Raw genomic sequence first — 18,773 nt, 5'->3', positions numbered from 1 at the left:
GGTGGCATGGTTGCTACAGGAAGGTTTCTCTGCAGCCACTCATGCGTGTGTTCACATCTCCCTGAACTGCTAACAGGGTCTCTTGTCATCTTTTCCTGGTGGTGTGGGCTTGAGTTGAGCAGGTTTCACACTAATTATGGCCTTTCGAGGTATTGGGAGGTCTCACTGCAGCTAGCTCTCAGTTCCGTCTCTTTACAGAGCTTTCCCAAGTCCAGCCATCTTCCATCTGCTGTTGCTTTTGTGTGGAGGTTCTAGTAATCTGGTCTCAATGGAGGGGCGATGTTCAGGGGAGAGGGAGAGTTGTGATAGGGCTGCATTTGAAATCAGAGTTAAATATAAATCCTCTAAAAACTAAATCTTTTTTTTCAAAGGGAAGAAACAAATAAGCAGTTTGAAATATTACATCTAAGATATTTTAGTCTTTAATGATCTGTATTTATTCAAAGTCTTCGGTACCCCTCCTCCTCCACAATAAACTGAGTAACAGTTACTGCTGTGATTACAGGCTTCCTGCTGCCAGGCCTGAGCTCTCCAACCCCGTATTGCTGGGGAGGTGGGTGGGTGGGTGTGGATCACGTAAAGTTCCAGGGGAGGGCACTGTGGCTGGAGCGCTTCAGGTCACATGGCAGAGAAGCAGCAGAGTTAGCATTCAAATCCATGCCTGTCTGAACCCTGAAGCTGTGTACTTCTGGTATGGGAAATTTTCGGGTGTTGACATTTTAAAAAGTATATGAATGATAAGAGAAATTGAGCCAAGTTCATGAAGGACTAGTTCCTTACTACGGGGCTATACCTTCCATCACTGAACTGTCTCAGTCAGGTCTGCAGACCTGGGCAGAGTGGTTTGCACAGTGCTATCATACCTACTGTGTTCATTGAGATGAATCCTTCATGGAGTCCTGGTCCTTCCCAGCGACAGCACGAAGGACTCATGACCCACAAAGGACAGTTTTGTTATCCTGCTCCTGCCGCTGCTCATAGCAGAGACATCTATGGTTGTTTCTGCTGGGTACTGATGAATCACAGTGTCACTTTCTGAATAATTGAGCTTTTTGTTGTTGTCTCTTCCTTTGTAGAGACTTAAAGCCTGAGAATATTCTCCTCGATGACCGTGGTGAGTGAGCTTTTCACATCTAAAGTGTAAGACTTTGTTAAGAGAGACTTGGTTATAGAAAGTTAATGTGGACTTAGCCTATTGTTGCAGAACAGATAAAACAACAAAAAGAGAAACTCTTTGGTATGTGTTCTTTTGAAAACATAATGGAGATAACATTGTCATTCCCCCTGTATTTAGGCAAGAAGCAGAATTGGTCATAAATTTCGATTAATTTAGTTAACTGAAATTAGTTAATTTCAGTTAAGAGTTTGAGAAACATATTAAAATAAACTCACAGTAAGAACATTTTTCTCTCTCCTACTTCTTGCTGTTGGCCCACATCTTACTTTTTGTCTTAGAGGTGTATTTCTACCCAGGGCCCCCTTAGAATTGTCCTTAAAAAAAAAAAAAAGATTATACTTATTTATTTGAGAGAGAGAGAGTGCAAGAGCATGAGCAAGGGGAGGAGCAGAGGGAGAGGGAGAAGTAGACTCCCCGCTGAGCAGGATCCCAGGACCCTGGGATCATGACCTGAGCCAAAGGCAGATGCTTAACTGACTGAGACCCAGGCACCTCAAGAATTTTCCTTTTTAAAAAAATAACAGTTGTTGAATTGTGTCATTCCTTTTCCATCAAGATGATTATATGATGTTCTTTTTTTTCTATTAATATAGTTAATTTTCAAATATTATACTAACCTTTCATTTCTGAAATAAATCCAATGTGGGCATAATGAGCTGTTACTTACATAGATTGCTAGATTCTGTTTCCTGATATTTTGAAGATGAAGCTGGCCCTGTTTTTGAGGGCCCTGGGTCTCTGTGTCTTTGCAATGCTGGGTGTGCCAGAGTTCTACTGCTGTCTGTGTCCCTGCAGAGGCTCCAGGGGCCCAAAAGTCTTGGCTCAGCTTCCAGCTGCTCCCACCTGGGACTCTCAGCAAGAGTCCCAGGTGGGAGCAGCTGGAGAGTGGCTGTATGTGTCCCCCTCTCCCAGTGAACAACCTCTGGTTTGACCAGGATTTGCAAATGCTTCTGAGGAACCACAAGTGCCCCTTGCAGCTCACCTCTGGTTGGTTCTCCATACATAGTCTCAGTGCATTGGGTCTAGTCACTGCTGTGGCCCATTGATTCTCTTAAAGTATAACTTGTGTGATCTGTTAGGCTCTGCAGTTGTGGTCAGTAGTAGAATAGGCCACCATGACCTTTGTCAGCCTGCCCCAAAGCAGGTGCCAAGTGTCATTTCTGTGGTGCTGTTCCTTATTCTTCAGAGACTGTGACCTGGTTACATTGGATGGAACTGGAGGGTATTATGCTGAGTGAAGTAAGTCAGTCGGAGAAGGATAAACATTATATGTTCTCATTCATTTGGGGAATATAAATAATAGTGAAAGGGAATATAAGGGAAGGGAGAAGAAATGTGTGGGAAATATCAGAAAGGGAGACAGAACGTAAAGACTGCTAACTCTGGGAAACGAACTAGGAGTGGTAGAAGGGGAGGAGGGCGGGGGGTGGGAGTGAATGGGTGACGGGCACTGGGGGTTATTCTGTATGTTAGTAAATTGAACACCAATAAAAAATAAATTAAAAAAAAATAAAAAATAAAAATAAAAATAAAAATGGAAAGGAATGACAGAACTTTGTTTTGCTTTTCTTGATTCAGGAGATTTCTAATATTTTCTTTTTGTTTTCCTACTCTTTTAATTTTTAAAGTCTAATTCTAGCTATACTTTATGACTTACAAATGCAATTGATTTTTGTTTTTTTAAAAGTATCATGTGATTAAAATTCCCAAGAACTAATTTCCACCAGAAACCATAGAATATAAGATGAACTCTTTCATTTCCAATATGGACAACTTTTTAGCATTTCTGTTTTTGTCTCTAAAGTAGAACTTCACATTTGTGGTGAAATTAGGTTAAAAATGGTAATCGATAGAACTACAGGCCAATATGTCTGATAAACATACATATAAAAATCTTCAACAAAATACTACCAAACTGAATCCAAGAATACATTTAATCATTTGATTAAATCATTCGCCATGATCAGTGTGATTGATTTATTACCAGGATGAAAGAGTGGTTCAATATTTGCAAATCAATGTGATATATAACATCAATAAGAGAAAGGAAAAAAACCACATGATCATTTCAATAGATGCAGAAAAAGCATTTGACAAAGTACAACTCCCATTCATGATAAAAACCCTTAACAAAGTAGGTTTAGAGAAAACATGCCTCAACATAATAAAGGCTATATGTGAAAAACCCATGGCTAATCTCATCCTCAATGGGAAAAACTGAGAGCTTTTCCCCTAAGGTCAGGAATAAGACAAGGATGTCCACTCTCACCACTTTTATTCAACATAGTGCTGGAAATCCTAGCTACAGCAATCAGACCAGAAAAAGGAACAAAAGGCATCCAAATTGGTAAGGAAGAAATAAAACTTTCACAATTTGCAGATGATATGATACTAAATATAGAAAACCCTAAGGACTCTACCAAAAAACTACTAGAACTGATAAATGAATTAAGTAAGGTTGCAGTATATAAAATCAATGTATAGAAATCCTTTGCACTTCTATACATCAATAATGAAACAGTAGAAAGAGAAAATTAAGAAAACAATCCCATTTATAATTATACCAAAAATAATAAAATGCCTAGGAATAAATTCAACCAAAAAGGTGAAAGGACTGTACCCTGAAAATTTTTAAAAATTGATGAAATAAATTGAAGACAATACAAACAGATAGAATGATATTCCATGCTCGTGGACTGGAAGAATAGATTTTGTTAAAATATCTATATTACCACAAGCAATCTACAGATTTATGCAATCCCTATCAAAATACCGATAGCACTTTTCATAGAACTAGAACAAATAATCCTAAATTTTATATGGAACCACAGAGACCTCAAATAGCCAAAGCAATCTTGAAAAAGAAAAACAAAGCTGGAGGTATCACAATTCCAAATTTCAAGGTAAAACACAAAGCTGTAGTAATCAAAACAGTGTGGTACTGGCACAAGAATAGATAAACAGACCAATAGAACAGAACAGAAAACCCAGAAATAAATCCACAGTTATGTGGTCAATTAATTTTTTTTAATTTTTTTAAAATTTATTTATTTATGATAGTCACAGAGAGAGAGAGAGAGAGAGGGGGGGGGGGGCAGAGACACAGGCATAGGGAGAAGCAGGCTCCATGCACCGGGAGCCCGACGCAGGACTCGATCCCAGGTCTCCAGGATTGCACCCTGGGCCAAAGGCAGGCGCTAAACTGCTGCGCCACCCAGGGATCCTGGTCAATTAATCTTTAACAAAAGAGGCAATAATATGCAATGGGAAACAGACAGTCTCTTCAACAAATAGTCCTGGGAAAACTGGACCATTTTCTTATACCATACACAAAAATAAATTCAAAATGGATTAAGGATCTAAATATGAGACCTGAAAACATAAAACTCCTAGAAGAGAGCACAAGAAGTAGTTTCTTTGACATTGGCCATAGCAACTTTTTTCTGGATATGACTCCTGAGGCAAGGAAACAGAAAAAAAAACAAAACTTAAGTATTGGGACTTGATTAAAATAAAAAGTTTCTGCACAACAAAGGAAAGAATCAACAAAACAAAAAGATAACCTACTGAATGGGAGAGGATATTTACAAATGACATATCCAATAGAGGATTAGTATCCAAAATATATAGAGAACTTCTAAAACTCAACACCCAATTAGAAATAGGCAGAAGATAAGAACAGACATTTCTCTGAAGAAGACAACCAGATGGCCAACAGACACATGAAAAGGAACTCAATATCCTTCATCACCAGGGAAATGCAAATTAAAACCGCAATGAGATACCACATCACACTTGTCAGAATGGCTAAAATAAAAAACACAAGAAACAACAAGTATTGGTGAGGATGTAGAGAAAAAGGAACCCTCATGGACTGTTGGTGGGAATGCAAACAGAAAGACCACTGTGGAAGACAGTATGGAGATTCCTCAAAAAGTTAAAAATAGAGCTACCATATGATCCAGCAATCATACTACTGGGTATTTACCTAAAGAATAGGAGAACACTAATTTAAAAAAAAATATGCGATCCTATATTAATTGCAGCATTATTTACAATAGCGAAGGTATGGAAGCAGCCCAAAAGGTCCATCAATTAACGAATGGATAAAGAAGAGGTGGTGTATATATACAATGGACTATTATTCAGCCATAAAAATAATGAAATCTTGCCATTTGCAGCAATGGATGAATCTACAGAGTATAATGGTAAGTGAAATAAATTATTCAGGGGAAGTCAAACTGTATGATTTCACTCATACATGGAATTTAAGAAACAAAATAAATGAACAAAGGGAAAAAAAGAGAAACCAAAAGACAGACTCTTAACTGTAGAGAACACACTGATGGTCCCTGGAGGGGAGTGATGGGGGATGGGTAAAACAGGTGAAGGAGATGAAGAGGACACTTACTGTGATGGGCATTGAGTAATATATGGAAGTGTTGAATCACTATATTGTACACCCAAAACTAATATAACACTACGTTAACTATACGGGAGTTAAAATTTAAAATTTAAAAAAGGTGATTATTATCTGTTCTAGGTTGTTAGGTACATTTACTGTTTGTCCATCCTAAATATGTCAGCAATCTTTTTTGAAAACTTCGAAATTAGGAGGGACTTGGTTTATGAAATTTAACTGGTAGTTGAGATAAAAAAGAAAACTATCATGTATTCCTACAAAACAGGATAAGCAGTGAATTTTTTAAAAGAATAGTAGCATTTTATTATTGACAATGATTTTAAAGGAAATCCTCTACATCATATTCTTCTATCTATAAAATATATATCAAAGGTAATATTTTATTTTTTTTTAAAGGTAATATTTTATTTTAAAAAATTATTTAATATTAAAAAATAAACCCAATGCTATTATTACATCCAAAAGTATTTAACAATTATTTAAGGTGCCTAAGTGGCTCAGTTGGTTAAGCATCAGACTCTTGAGTTTGGCACAGATCATGATCTCAGGGTTGGGAGATCAAGCCCCACATCAGGCTCTGCACTGAGTGTGGAACCTCCTTGAGATTCTCTCTTCTCCCTCTACCCCTCCCATAGGCTTTACATCTTCTTTAATTATGTGTTGAATTGTGTGTTAAATGTAGCATGAAGTTCACATCACGTTTGATTGATATCTTGTTGAGTTTGTTTAATCTCATAGGTTCCTCCTCCCTGCTACTCTGTGTCATTTGTTTGTGAAACCAGGCTTTATGGTCCCTCTAAAAGTCATGTCACAAAGCCCTAACCCCCAGTACCTCAGAATGTGACTGTATAGCTTTGGACCATGGGGGGATCAGGGACACCAACTCCCCACATGGTCAAAAATCCACATGTAACTTTTCTTTTTTTGAGTGAGAGAGTGTAAGCTGGAGAAGGGGGAGAGGCATAGGAAGAGGGAGAGAGAATCTTAAGCAGACTCTGCATTGAGTGTAGAATCCAAAGTGGGGCTCGAGCTCACAACTGCGATATCTTGACCTTACTGGAAATAAAGAACTGGATGTTTAAGTGCCTGAGTCACCCAGATGCCCCCACATATAACTTTTCAAGTCCCTCAAAACTTAACTACTAATAGCCTACTTTTGACAAGAAGCCTTAGTGATGACATAAACAGTCGATTAACACATATTCTATGTATTATACTGTATTCTTACAATAACATAGGCTAGAAAAAAGATGTTAAGAAAATCATAAGAAAGAAAGAAAGAGCAAATACATTTACAATGCTGTCCTTTGCTAAAAAAAAAAAAAAAAAAAAAAAAAGGCCTGTGTAAGTGCACCCATGTAGTTCAAGCCCGTGTTGTTCAAGGGTCAACTGTGTTTGGAATGAAGGCTTTTAAAAGTGTGATTCCAGCTGAATGAGGCCACTATGAAGAGTCCTGAATGTATATGACTGGTGTTCTTGTAAGGGGAAGAGATTAGGGCGCAGAGATGGACAGATGGGAGAGGGAAGAGGCTATGAATACACAGGGTGAGGTCAATCATCTACACACTTTCTGGCCCTTGATCTTGGACTTCCAGTCTCTAGGGAAATAAATATCTGCCCTTTTCAGTCCTAAGCTGTAGCACTTTGGTTATGGCAGTCTTGGCAGGCTAGAACACAGACATTTGTCCTATAGAATTTCCCAGGTTCTGAATTTAGCTGGATTTAACGTGTTCGCTATGTCCCCTATTCTTCCTGTAAGCCAGTAGTTAGATCTAGAGGCTGAAATAGGTCCAGATTTGATTTTTGGGGAGTATACTTTGTGTGTCCTTCCTGTTGTACGACGTCAGCAGGCATTTGAAGAGCGTGTCTCCTCTTATGGTGTTCAGAGTGATGAATGGTTTCAAACCTCTGTCAGGCTCAATTTCTCCATTATCCATTTCCCACCAGCTTTTCGTGAATGATCAATATCAAGATACAGCATTTCCCTGGAGCTGTAGAGTGATGGCATTCTAATTCCATCATTCCTAGTGCACTTATTTGTTGAGATCCATCTGTAAAAAAGAACTTTGTTTACCTGTTTGTTCAGGAAAAGCAGGTGAAATACATGAATGCCTCCTTTCATTTCTACTTTTCAGGAGATTGTGTTAGTTCTCTATTCTCCAAGATGATCAAGGTGGTTCCTGTTTTATTCTATTTTGGTGTCATTAATGTGCAGATCTTAACCCTCTGATACGGTTTAATCTATTGGAGTCATTATTCTTTTTTGATGTTTTTTGGCCCATCTTTGGCCAGTGAATATCCAGGGCCTCTAATGAGTTCCTGGTTTTCTGCTCTTCTTTCTTGTTGAAGATGTTCCAGAGTGACCTTGCACATGCTTACTGAACCCTGACGTCGACTGTGTCTCCAAGGGGCCTTGTCCTCTGTGTGGAGAGCACAATGTGAGTGCCAGGTGCCCTTGCTGCCAATGCTGGTCATTCTTCCCAGGCCTTTTCAGGGAGAGAAAACATTGTTCTTATTTTATTTTTTTAATTTTAAAAAATATTTTATTTATTTATTCATGAGACACACAGAGAGAGGCAGAGACATAGGCAGAGGGAGAACCAGGCTCCCTGCAGGGAACCTGATGCAGGACCCGATCCGAGGACCCCGGGATCACGACCTGGGCTGAAGGCAGATGCTCAACCACTGAGCCACTCAGGCGTCCCATTCTTGTTGTTTTAAAAGAAAATATTCATCAGGGATTCATAATGATATTTCTATTCTCGTTTAACTTCTTCATTTCACATTTGTGTTTTTTTGTCCTTACGTGGAAAATACTAGTTCCTGATGACATTAGTATGATTACAATATTTTTCTCTGCTTTTTAAATATATAACATAGACCATTCTACGATACTAAATGAAGATCTTCCTTATTCTTTCATCCAGCTGCCTGTGGACGGACCAGCTTGATCTGCCCAGTCCGCACTGGTGGATAGCAGGCTGTTCCCAGCCCTCTGTTCTTTTCAGTTAATGCTGCAACATACAGCCCTGTACACATGTTATTTCCTTGTGTCCTTGGGTAGGCCCCTGGTGAGGGGTGTGAGGCTGAAGGATGGGAAACATTGCCGAGTACTGAGTGATGGAGCTGTACTGGTCTGTATGCACACGGGCAGGGTATGTGTGCACCTGCTTCCCTGTGGCCCCACCAACAAACTGGCTTCTCAAACTGAGTCTTTGTCAATTTGTCAGTAGTTTTACTTTTCATTTCTCAGTTAAAAAAATCACTTTTTTAAAGAATAATAAGAAAGGATACTTAAAATTTCATAACATGCTGGTACTTAACAAAATACGTTTTGTTAAATACGTTTAAATACGTTTTAAAAAAGCTACCTTATTGAGGAAAGGTTCCCATACAAAAGCAGGAACCTGAGACACGCTAGTAAATGGCAGGGCTGGGACTCAAACCCAAGCCGTATGGCTCCAGAATCCACTCCAAGGGCTCCAGCACCCTGCCTCCCCTGGTGAGGGCCCACCACAGGGAGTAATGTGAGTCAGTGTGGCGTGCTAAGGGAAAGGTCCATTTTCCTGTCTAAGGCATAGTGTAGAATGTGCTAAAGCAGCTTCAGTGCCTCAAATGGTATGTTGCAGATTTTCAGTGTTGAGCACATATTTACTGGTTGGTTCATTCATTTCTTCAATATTTATTGAGCACCTATAATATGCAGGTACTGTATCAGGAGCTGGAGACATGGCAAATAAGGTGAGCAGGTATCTGCCTCCAGGACTGGTTTATCTCTCTAGACTCTCGAAAGAAAATTTTCCATAGTTTGTTATTTTCATACTGAATTTAATAACTATTTAAATTTTTCTATATAAAGACATTAACACATAACAGTCTTTTAAGTGAATTTTCTTCATCTTATTTATTATTTTGCTGTTACAATTTGTTCTTTAGAGAAAAACTTATTATTTGCCTGTTGTTCCTGTATATAAGCCTATTGGTGTTCTGACAGAAAGTATTTATTTTCTATTATGTAGTTCATGTACTATTCATTATCGTTTTATTTACGGATCTGGTAGTTATAGGAAATTAAATAATAAACACCATGCTTCTATCTTATCAAGTGATTGTGGTTAAGGACTTCCTGATTAGTAGCTATAAATCTAACTTCCCATTGTATTTGTGGAGCTCTGTGTAGTATTCACTAAAAGTGGATAAGTTAAATGTAATTTTAGACTTTTCCCCACCAATTTATTGTCATGAATGTGTCAGCATGCCCCCTGTGGTTTGTGTAATGTGCTTGAACACACACAGGGCACATCCGGATCTCAGACCTCGGTTTAGCCATGGAGATTCCGGAAGGGGAGACCATCCGAGGAAGAGTGGGTACAGTCGGCTACATGGGTATGTGATAGGCTACCTCCACATCCTTGTGCTCTCTCTGGATGCCTGCACCTTCAGAACACAGAAAAGTTCTAAACCACTTGGAGGGAGCACAGGCAGTGTTTGAAGTCTGTCCTCAGCCAGTGTTGGGACTGCAGAGGAGTCCTCCCATCTGCCCTCCTGCCAGCAGAGGTCATACAGCTGAGTGAGGGCAGAACCAGGACAGGACCTAGGGCCCCTCACTCTGCCACTGCCACCACCCTGGGCACACTGGCCCTTCTGGCCCCTGGTGAAGCCATTGTTCCCTGGTTATTGCAAAGCCTCCAAGACTGGGAGGCCTTGGCCTGGGGTCAGATCCCAGCCTGACGATGCCAGACTGACCCAGAAGTGGCCTCTGACATGAGGGACCCCAAGGGCCTCTGCAGAGTCCTTTAGTAACACCCCACATGCCACCATGTCTGGTGTTACCTGCTGTGGGGCTCAATGCCCTTTGGGTGCTGGTGGGCATGGCTCTGTGTGTCTGAGGGAGCTCCCTCATTGGGAGGCAGGGTCTTCCCTAGAGCCCTGGTTCCCCATGTTCATTACCCTGTGGCTGTTCATTTCATACCCTGGGGATGGTACAGACTATTTCCAGAAACCTACTTGTTGAAATATAAGTCATATACCATGAAATCCACCACTCTGAAGAGTACATGTGATTGGATTTTAGCACACACACAGACCTGTGCACCTACCCCCACCAGGATGAGAACCCAGGCCCATCAGCATCCCCTCTCGCCCTGGCCCTGTGGCCACTCACCCACTTCTTGTCTCCATGGACCTGTCTAGTTAGCCTGCTTTATTTAAATAGAATTGGGCCTTCTGTGTCTGGCTTCTTTCCCTAACATGTTTCCAGGGTTCATGTTGTAACAAATGTTAAATTTATAATGTGTTATTTGGAATTAATTACTAGAAAATTTAAAGCCAAAATTTAATTTAAATTTCCTGTATTTGTTATGTAGCTCCTGAAGTTATCAATAATGAAAACTATACATTTAGTCCTGATTGGTGGGGACTTGGCTGTCTGATATATGAAATGATTCAGGGACATTCTCCATTCAGAAAGTTCAAAGAGAAAGTCAAGCGAGAGGAGGTGGAACGAAGAGTGAAGAAAGACACTGAGGAGTATTCGAAGAAGTTTTCTGAGGACTCAAAGTCCATCTGCAAGATGGTGGGTTGGGCTCTGGAGAGGGTGGGAGGGAACCCCTCTCAGGCTGGGGTGGTTCCCACTGGGCTGGCACCTGGGGAGCTGCTGCCACTGCTGCATCAGCCACTCATGGGAATTGCCACCCTGGTGACCTGGCCTGGGAGAACACGTGATTGGGCTTCCAGCTGACAGGAGCAAAGTAGAGCAGTTTGTGGTTTGATTTTTCAAAAGGAGCCCCTGAGAGGGGAGACTGATGCCAAGGTCGCCCGCTTCCTGTGAAACTAAAGATCAAACAATCTTGTTTCTCAGGAGCAGTGAGGTTTTTCTGTCTGCCGGTGTTTCTTTCCTATTTAACTAGCTGTTGGGGATCATGGGCAAGATCGACACCCCAACCTGATGGGCTGCGTGGTCCTGCTGCTTTCCTGGGTCTGCATGTCACTGCGGGGAGGAGATAGGGACAGAGATGGAGGTGGGGTGAAAGATGAGTGGTGGAATCCAGGTGGAGTATAGGAGGATGCAGGTGCGGGGACTCAGGGCAAGGGGCAGTCAGTGCAGTGGAGGCAAAGTGTGAGCACTGCCTGTTGGGGTTGTGGCTCTTCCTCCCCAGAGTCAGGAAGCCTGGGGCACAGGGAGAGGAAAGCAGGGCTGGCTGGGAGAGGGCCATGGGTCAGTGAGGGGGTCACGGGGAGGCGGGCCGTGGGTCCCCAAGTGGGTGCCTGCTGGAACCAGCAACTTCTGTACCTGTGACTGAGTATGTCAGTAACTTAGGTGAGTTGTGGGTGACTGGAAATGCCGATTTTGTTTTCTCTTCCCTGTTGTTGTCATGTGTGGAGTGATGAGTATTAGTGGCCTGTCACAAGCAGGGGAAGCAGCCTGGCCTTCCTTCCCGCCAGCTTGTTCTGCTTGGAGCGGGCAGTTAGTCAGCTCCTCTGTGTTTAACAGCATTCTGGCCAAGCTGCTATTTGACCTGGTGCTTGGGACCCACAGACACTCTGATAAGGGCCATAGGGGTGTAAAAATATAAGTTAGAAGTAGAGCCTGCCCCCTAAGGAGCTCACAGTTTAATGGCAGGCCTAGAACAAACACAAAAAATAACTATAGTGAAAAAGCGGAATTTGATGGGTGCCATGAACAAGAGAGAAACAAGGCCTCAAGGGTGTTCAGGATGGAGAAATGCTGTGTGCTGCTGTGGTCCTGGAGAAGGAAGGCAGTGCCTTAATGAGAACCAGGGTTGGGACTTCGAGCTCTGGCTTGGAGATCGTCTAGGCTCCCCATACTGGGCTTACCTGTCCAGTCTCTGGTTTCTCGTGTCTGACCTGTGGATGGTGATAAATTCTCCCTCATAGGCTTGCCAGAAGAGGCAGTGCACAAGCGTGTGTGACGTGCCTAGTGATGCACAAATCCTCAGTAGCTCCTGTGAGCAGAGACAGCTGCTTCTTGGAGCCAGGGTTCAATCCCAGCAAACAGGGATTACAGAAGAGGGCATCTCAGGAAGCAGCAGGGTGGGGGTTTGGAGAGGACAGCACCCATGGGGACAGAGATGGTGGGCGGGGCCCCAGTGCTGAGCGCACTCACAGGGGGGCTGCAGGCTCTTCGCCCTCTACCTGCCTCCAGCATACTACATCCATGCCCAGTGAGTGAGCGAGATGTGATGTGAGGTCAGAGTATTGCACTTGTGTTCGATGGAGCAGAAGGAAGGGCTGAGGAAGTGCCAGATTTTTACACTGACCTAAACAGGTGGCCAGAGTAGTGCCTGACATGTGGACACCTGTCTGGTTTTGAAAGCTCTCATATATTACCTCATCTGATCCTGAGAGTGGACTTCTAAGGAGTTTTCTTAGCCTCACAGTTGAAAAATTAAGAGTTTGATTTTTAAAATAAGTTTTATTTATTTATTTTAGAGAGAGAGAGAGAGAGCATGAGCAGGTGGAAGAGCAGAGGGAGAGGGAGAGAGAGAATCCCAAGCAGACTCCCCGCTGAGCCCAGAGCCTGACGTGGGGCTCGATCCCACAACCCTGAGATCATGACCTGAGCCAAAATTAAGAGTTGGCAGCTTAACCCACAGAACCACCCAGGTGCCCCTAAAAATTTTATTTGACATCCCATAGTGGGATGACAGTGGAGAACTTGAACCCAGGCTTTCTGACCACAAGCCCAAGGCCATCTGATGGGTATGTGTCGACAGCAGACTCGATGATGGAGTCGTGGAACCCTGGAGACATAGGGATTATATTTGACATCACACTGAATTTTCAGATCTGCTTTTAATTAACAAAGCATTGCCAAGAATAACTGCACTGAGCAAATCTTGTTGAGCCCTTGCCCTGGCTATGTGCTGGGGCTATCGCAGTGAGCAGGAGTTCCTGTGGCCCTGCCTCTGGGGGCTTGTGTCCAGCAGGAGAGACTAGTATTGATGTCATGCCAGGAGTGACAGGTGTCCGAAGGAAGCATGCTCCGAGGCAGGGAGCTGGAAACCTAGTCAGCCAGGCAAAGGGTCTTCTAGACAGAGGGCATGGCATGTGTGCAGGCCATAGGCACACACAGGTCAATGTGTGCTACATCCAGAGTTCATGCAGCCAGGGCTGCAGGGTGTGCAGGCCAGTGCACATCAGCCCAACGCAAAGTGTGCTTGGCTCTTTGCCTGGGACTTTGGTTTCTCTTCAGAAAAGCAGCGGGTGCTGGTGGTGAGGCTAGGCCAGGGTTGGCAAACTTTTCTGTGGGGGGCCAGATAGTAAGTAGTTCTTAGGCTTTGTGGGTCCCTCACATGGCTGGTCAGCTCCACCACCGTACTGCAAGAGCAGCACCAGACACAGCCGAAGTCATGGGCTGGGCTGCGTTGTGGTGAAACCTTGTGTATGGGGCAGGCACCAGCCATACTGTAGAGCCAGACCTGTTTTGTGTGGCTTTGAGCCCAGCTAAACTTTTCTGACTGATGATAATTGTGGGGGAAGGCCTATATGGTGAAAATTATGAATATATGAGTAAGGAAAACTTTTGAAAGAGATGCTATCTACTCATTTTAAGAATATACAACTTCTAGAACTCAGTTTGCCAAATTTTTGCCTCATCTGAGCTCCTTAGTGATCTATTTAATGAACAGATTAAGATAGTTTCTAATTATAAACATGACTGTGCATTAAAATGGTATCTGTGAAGTTTTTGACAGTTCCTATTTCTTTTTAAAAAGTCTCCTAATTTTTACATGGTTACAATTTTTTCCTGAAGGATTTACTTAGCCGACTATTTATTGGTAGCTCAAAGGCTGTTATTAGTTTCTACTCCTTTTGAAAGCATCATATGTTCTAAATTTGTGAAATCTGAATTAAGGAGGTTTGGTTGAAAAGTTGAAATTGCAGCAACTTTGTTTAGGTGGATGTGCTCTTTGCCACCCCTAATTCTTTGCTTGTTATTATGGAGACTTCCAAGTTCTCTCTTCTTTTGACTCCGTTTCTGCCCCTTGGACAGTTACTCACCAAGAATCCCAAACATCGACTAGGCTGCAAGGCTGGAGCAGTGGAGGTAAAAGGACACCCCGTGTTCAAGGACATTAACTTCAAGAGACTGGAAGCGAATATGTTAGATCCTCCATTCTGCCCTGATGTGAGTATGTTGCCTAGAGAGGAGCAGAGCGTCCCAAGACAAGGGGTCCAGGAACACAGTGACTTCCCAGCAGATACAGGATCAGTGGTACAGTCCCGCTGTGCTTCTGCATGGGATGCCCCACCCACCCACCTTGGTCCCCTCCAGCCCCTGGCCACTCACCAAGCTGTCCTCACAGATCCCTACAGGCCTTCCCAGCAGCTGATTCTGGCTCTGCACTGCTCAGAACTTCAGCACCGCCCAAGACCTTCCCTGTGGCTGTGTCCCCTTCCTCGTGTTTGTGCCAGCATGCCCGCCTTTTAGTCTGGGAAGCCCTTGCTCTCCCTGTGTCTCCAAGGTCCTGGCTCCACGCCTGGAGCCCTGGAGGTTGGCCGAGCCTCCTTATGGGCTTGCTTTGTAGGCCGCTTCAGGGGGTGTGCCCCAGGGCTCTACACAGGGTCTGGCTCATGTCCGAGTCTGTTAAGGAAAGCAGGAATGGACGGAGAACAGTCTGGACCCTCTCCTTGACAGTCTGCTACCAGCACATCAAAGAGATGTGAAGATAAGAGAATTCTGCAGGACATGGTGGAAAGGAGGCATACAATTAATGTGTTTTTAGTTGTACCGTCGAGACTTATTATGTTTTCATATCCCCGTATGTGGTAGTAGCACCTCCTTCCTGTGAACAAGTTCACACATTACGTGCTAGATGCAGGTGGCAGTATTAAGGCCATAGGGAGATCAAAAAAGCAGTCTTGCCACTATGGACCTCGCTCCAGCCTGCAGATGCGGGCAGCGAAACAAGTGACAAACTGAGCCAACCATTGGACTATGGTTGTGGACCACAGGGACTGGAGATGGGCCATCGGGTCTGCAAGGAGCAGGAAGGCAGTCTTCCCTAGGGAGCAGTGTCACACCCCTTGCTGTGCTCAAGAGACTTGGGCCAGAGCCTGCCAGGTGCAGGCTCTGAGCTGACATTTGGGGTATTCTCCTGGATGTAACCAGAGGAGCTGTGAGGGCCAGCTGATGGGAGGCCCTGGGCTAACAGGTCAGGCAGTTCTTTCCAAGGTGGGAATAAGGGTGGGGGTGGGGGTGGCCCTTCAGCCTGGGCACAGTCCTGACCTTCTTCTGGGCCACCCTCTGACTGTGGCCTACTTGCTTCCACATCCCCGCTGTGTGGGGACTGAATGGGTAACGGCTGCTCTGAGGTGTGTTGCCCAGCGGCCTACGGAATGTCTCTGCTTTGATCGTATGGCATGCAGGGAGGACGTTACTCAGAAGTGCCAGGCACCTCTTGCATGACCATGATTTGGCCAGTAGCTGTTCTAATTTCCAGGAGTGCAGGGGCTGCTTTGGAGGAGGGCAAGGCCCAGGATGGCCACGCTCTGCTGGCTTGCATCCCATGGCCACAGTGCCAGGGTGGGGAGCGCTGTAGGCCGGGGCTCTTGTCCCAGAGGAGGAGCAACTGGAAGCCACTAGATGAGCTCTGACAGGAAGTTGAGAAGCAAGACCTGCAGTTGTTCACTTAGACTTTGTGTGGGATGCTTCACATGAAGGAAGCCAAGGGTTGGAGGCAGAGGCGGGACTCCATGTTGCATGGCCCCTCTTCATCCCTGCCTCTGCCCATCACCCATCTTCCACTGCAGGAAAGGCAAGGATGGGAGCCTCGGGAGGTTTGCAGACCAGACGGTGGCCAGGGGGCCTGTGACTGATGAGAGCTCCCTAGAGGGAGGGAAGGGCTTTAGATACCGCAGATGTGCATTGATTTCACACGCACTGTGTTCTTAGTAATTAAGGAGACTAAGAACCATTCCAGGGCTTTCAGAGGCTCACATCTCTTTGTTCTCGGTGCACAGCCACAAGCCGTTTACTGTAAGGACATACTGGATATAGAGCAGTTCTCTACCGTGAGAGGAGTCTACCTGGACACCAATGATGACATGTTCTATGGTCAATTTGCTACAGGGTGTGTCTCCATCCCCTGGCAGAATGAGGTACTGACGGTTTATACTGGGTATGATGCCAGGAGAAAAAAAATCTGTGTGTGTGTGTGTGTGTGTGTGTGTGTGTGTGTGTGTGTGTATGTTTGGAGGTAAGATGATGCAAGGCAGCTGCCCTGGTCCATGTACAGGAGGGGGACAATTGGCCATCCTGGTCCCACTTCCAAAGCGGGCCTTGCTAGCATCTGGTCCTTACCTGCTCTGGGGGTCCTCTCAGAGGGAGGAGTGGGAGGCCGTCTTCCCTATCCTGAGCGGAGGTCAGCAAGCAGGAAAGAGGATGGGAACTGGAGAGGCCCATGTGCTGAGCTGGTTACAGGGTGGGAAATGGCTGACTGACCTCACGGGGTCTCCTCTTCTCTGTCCTACTCTTGTATGGACACAGATGATTGAATCAGGTTGTTTTAATGACATCAACAAAGATGAGTTTGATGAAAACACGGTGTTGAATCTAGAAGAGAAAATGCATTACCAGGTTCCCAAAAAGAAGAGAGGCTTCTTCTACAGACTCCTCAGGAGAGGGGTAAGAGTAACAAGCATTTTATTACTTTGAGTTTTTTTTTTAATGGGATGTTTTAAAAGAGAAGAAATATTTCACCAAGGTAAAAAACTTTGTTTTGTCAGCTTTCTTATTAAGACATTTCACATAATTTAAGAGCTCTAGCCATATGGTGCAATTTGAGCCCCTCCAGAAAAATCTTCACTGTGTCGTTTTGCTGTTGGTATGAAGATTGTTTTGATTCACCAACACTCAGATTCCTCCCTCAGTGAGGAGGCACATATGCATGCTCAGAAATGAGTGTGGTGTAGAATGGTCGTGGAACAGCTCATGTAGCTCTCCATCTTCCCGCTGACTTTGTTGCTGCTACCTTGCTGGCTGGCCTGCTCTCATACAGAACATGGAAGAGTGACACTGAGAGACTTCCTAGGGTAGTATTGTATTTAAAAGTTTTTCTCCTAGTGAGGTTTTTCTCCTTGGACGAGTGAATCACCCTGCTTTGTACCCTGTCTGTTCAGAGGTTGTCCACTAACATTTGAATCCATCTTTGTTCAGTATGAAAAACAAGCTTTTGGTGGGAAAGGTCATCAGAGTGCATCCACTGTGACCACATTTTCTCAGAGAACGGGGGCAAAGTGTGAATTAGGGTAGGGGTTCTCCTGAGCAGCTGATCTATCCATGCACAGGAAGTCCTTCCTGGACACACTCCACACTGAGGCCTACCTGGTGCAAGGGGAGCTGGTCAGGGACACCTGCTGTAGAATGTCACGGTGCAGGATGGGCCGCTCCATGCCACAGTGGTGCTGATGGGAAGAGCCTGGGCCTCATTCCCTTTCAGCACTCAGCCTGGGTCATGTAATTGGATTGAATGTACAAAAAAGTGAACCTGAGATGCTGGGTGTGTGTGTGTGTGTGTGTGTGTGTGTGTGTGTGTGTGTGTGAACTGAGCATCCTCTGTACCATGAAGAGCATAAGAGGACATGTGGAACTCAGGCTAACGTCAGTGCCCCCACCCTGTGCTTGTAAACCCTCGTATCTAGCACAGGAAAGTGGAGCCGGCTTGCATTAGGTAAGTGACTGACCCGCCGCTCTGCCGTGTTGCAGGGCTGCATTAGCAGTGGCCCCAGCGAAAAGGAAGAGCTGCCCCCAAGGCTGTGACTACTCACTGCAGAGCCAGACCCCATCGCCAAGGAGCACATGCTCAGTGATCCATCTTATCTGTGAATGGCAATAAACATGTGACACAGCTTAACACAAGCCTTATGAGTCTGCAGATTTCTCTAAACTCATACCTGAATCGTGTTTTCACCAAGGCTGGACTGAAGAAGAAGACACTTGAGGACCACCCTAATGCCCAGAATCCCCGGGTGTGGACATCTTGTGGCTGGGACCCAAGTGCCACGTGTGCCCTTGAGGAGGGGGGAAGAGTGGGCTTGAGTGTCAGCCCAACAGTGTCTGGAGCCAAGGGTCCTGTTCCTCACCCCAGAGTGTCCTCGGGTGCTCATGGAGGTGGGAGGGAGGCAGGTGGGTCCCCACTCTCCACATGG

General features: G+C 44.5%; 1 protein-coding gene across 11 annotated transcripts in view; it reads left to right on the top strand.

Moving 5' to 3' along the window:
• The window catches only part of GRK4 (G protein-coupled receptor kinase 4), a 98,203-nt gene extending 79,720 nt beyond the window's left edge, over positions 1-18,483 (top strand). For 3 of the 11 annotated variants that reach the window (XM_077875853.1, XM_077875891.1, XM_077875845.1), the window contains 7 exons: positions 1,077-1,114; positions 9,897-9,986; positions 10,967-11,175; positions 14,617-14,838; positions 16,587-16,724; positions 17,113-17,250; positions 18,331-18,483. In XM_077875853.1, the coding sequence (XP_077731979.1) occupies positions 1,077-1,114; positions 9,897-9,986; positions 10,967-11,175; positions 14,617-14,838; positions 16,587-16,724; positions 17,113-17,250; positions 18,331-18,384 (889 nt within the window). In that variant the 3' untranslated portion in view covers positions 18,385-18,483. Of the gene's footprint in view, positions 1-1,076; positions 1,115-9,896; positions 9,987-10,966; positions 11,176-14,616; positions 14,839-16,586; positions 16,725-17,112; positions 17,251-18,266 lie in introns of all 11 variants that reach the window. The other 8 variants (XM_077875856.1, XM_077875851.1, XM_077875882.1 and 5 more) reach the window with 8 other exon arrangements.
• The last annotated feature ends 290 nt before the right edge of the window (positions 18,484-18,773 follow it).

The sequence above is a fragment of the Canis aureus genome, chromosome 2 (assembly GCF_053574225.1).
Source record: "Canis aureus isolate CA01 chromosome 2, VMU_Caureus_v.1.0, whole genome shotgun sequence".
Classification (NCBI taxonomy): Eukaryota; Metazoa; Chordata; class Mammalia; order Carnivora; family Canidae; genus Canis; species Canis aureus.
Note: the sequence above shows the minus strand (reverse complement) of the source record. Positions and strands in the feature narration are given on the sequence as shown.